General features: G+C 59.2%; 1 protein-coding gene across 1 annotated transcript; it reads right to left on the minus strand.

Moving 5' to 3' along the window:
* Positions 1–203: 203 nt before the first annotated feature.
* Positions 204–711, minus strand: TRAVEDRAFT_31780 (uncharacterized protein). Its single transcript, XM_008045832.1, has one exon. It carries the CDS (start codon positions 633–635, stop codon positions 363–365), a length of 273 nt encoding a protein of 90 aa, XP_008044023.1. The 5' UTR covers positions 636–711; the 3' UTR covers positions 204–362.
* Positions 712–1,982: the final 1,271 nt, after the last annotated feature.

Genomic DNA, 1,982 nt, shown 5'->3' on the forward strand with positions numbered 1-1,982 from the left:
CCCCCTGGTAGCAGTGTCGGCGGGCACAGTCAAGAGGTTAGGAAGATGGAGGAGGGAGGTGCACAAACCAGCGGTCGACGAAGGAGGGGCGCGCGTAAAGGTGTCGACAAGAGATAGCAACCGGTTAGAGCGCAGGGCTCATAACCTGATGAACTCTGAACCTGGAAGGCTGTAAGCCGCACAAAGAGAGGTCTTCAGTCTGTGAGAGAACGACTCTGATTGCATAGTACTGTACCTGTAAGCCGCACAAAGAGAGGCTACAAGTACTAGTAAGTAAACATGTAAGAAAGCATAGGTAGTATGAGACTTACTCTTCAGTCTGTGAGAGAACGACTGAAGAGCAGAGGCCTGCAGAGTCCTCCTTATATACTACTGGGGAGGACGATGAGTAAGCGTATAGGAAGAGGGCATGTGACGTCCAGAGGACGCTGACTGAGCGATGAGTAACGCTGAGTAAGGGAGCATAATCGACATAGGGTCAGATAGTCCATGGCTGAGTAATGCGAGTAATCCGGACGCTGTCTAGAATAGTCCGGAACATCGTAGAACGTACCAGAATCATATGGAGGGATGGCAGGATGCCAAGTAAGTACAGAACAAAAGAATGTACGTATATGGTAAGTAGGAAAGTCCATGCTGGCGTATGGTAGACGCACAGCCACTATCACTGCCACTCCCGGTCCGGCACAGCCGTAGACACAGAAGTTCAACACGAGCAGCCTCGCATCCAGACGCTCGAACCGTACAGTAACGCGTACACGGATACAGTAGAGCTGTACTTGCCTTCGCGGAACCGCGTCGTCGCAATTCTGCGAGAGCCGTACTTCAAGGGAAGCTCGGGGAGCTCGAATCGGGATCTCCTCACGGTGAGCGGTCCCCTGGTGCGCGGCGCCGCCCGAGACGCGTCCGGGAAGTCGCCACTGGCCGTATACGACTCCGCAAACGGTTCGCGCCCCTCCGCGAGGCAGCGCTCTCCCCTGGAGGCCCGCGCGCGATCACTAGAGGACGCGGACGCGAAGCAGACGCCCGCGGCACCCACAACTCGTTCCCTCGCCCCTCTCTCTCTCGCACCGCCACCACCCAGCCGAACCCTCCCCACCAACACCCTCACCTCACCTCGACCGCGCTTCTCTTGGCTCCCGGCTCCGGGACGGTCTTGCGGGCGGAAACGATGTTCTCCTGACGGCACGGATCTGCGGGAACTCGGGCTTGAGCCTGTGGCAGGAGACTTCGAACTGGTACTCACTGGGGACACTCTGGGCCTCGGATCCGCCTCCTCGCGCTTGGAATCGTCTCGAACCTCCGTTTCGACACGCTGCTTCTCCTCTTGATGCGGGAACGCGACTTGTGGACGTGGCGGAGGTCCCGTCGCTCGTCTGGGTGGCTGCTCCACATGCGTTCGCGTACGGCCATTCCTGGCGCCGCCCGTCCGTCTTGGTACGTCAGAATCGCGCGTGCGAAAGCGTTAGACGTGTGCTCACATGTATAGGGTGTTCTTGTTGCACAGGGATGCCGAGAGAGCGCGTCTGTGACGGCGTTGTCCCGCGCGCCATCTTGCGGGGTGATGCCCGCCCCATGCCCTCTTCTGCCGCGCCCCCTTTGCGCCTGTGTGTCCTGATTGGTGAGTTTGAAGTCCGTGCGCGCGCGTACTGACCTTGGTAGCGTATCAGGATCATTAGATGGCGTGAAAGCGCCGCTTGTGCCACGCGTGATCCCCGGCGTCGTGCGCACCTATCGAGTCTAGTGAGGCCAGCAAAAACGAGCTGATCGCGCGTATTCTCACCTCGGCGGAGTGCTCTGGACGTCCTGCAGCTGTGCCCACACACTCCGCGACGCCAATCTCGCTCGCTGTGTCTTCTTCGGCCGGCTCCGCTCTGCTCCGCCCCGTCCGTCTGCAAGTACGCTGGTGTCTCTGCTCTCCTGGGAAACCTGCTACCACGCGACCTGGGATATGACTGTCAGATCTCGCGAAGGCTGGAGTG

Source organism: Trametes versicolor (assembly GCF_000271585.1).
Source record: "Trametes versicolor FP-101664 SS1 unplaced genomic scaffold TRAVEscaffold_13, whole genome shotgun sequence".
In the NCBI taxonomy this organism is placed as follows: Eukaryota; Fungi; Basidiomycota; class Agaricomycetes; order Polyporales; family Polyporaceae; genus Trametes; species Trametes versicolor.

Coding starts and splice junctions, on each gene's coding strand:
- TRAVEDRAFT_31780 (XM_008045832.1), bottom strand. CDS start 635: ATGGACTTTCCTACTTACCATATACGTACATTCTTTTGTTCTGTACTT.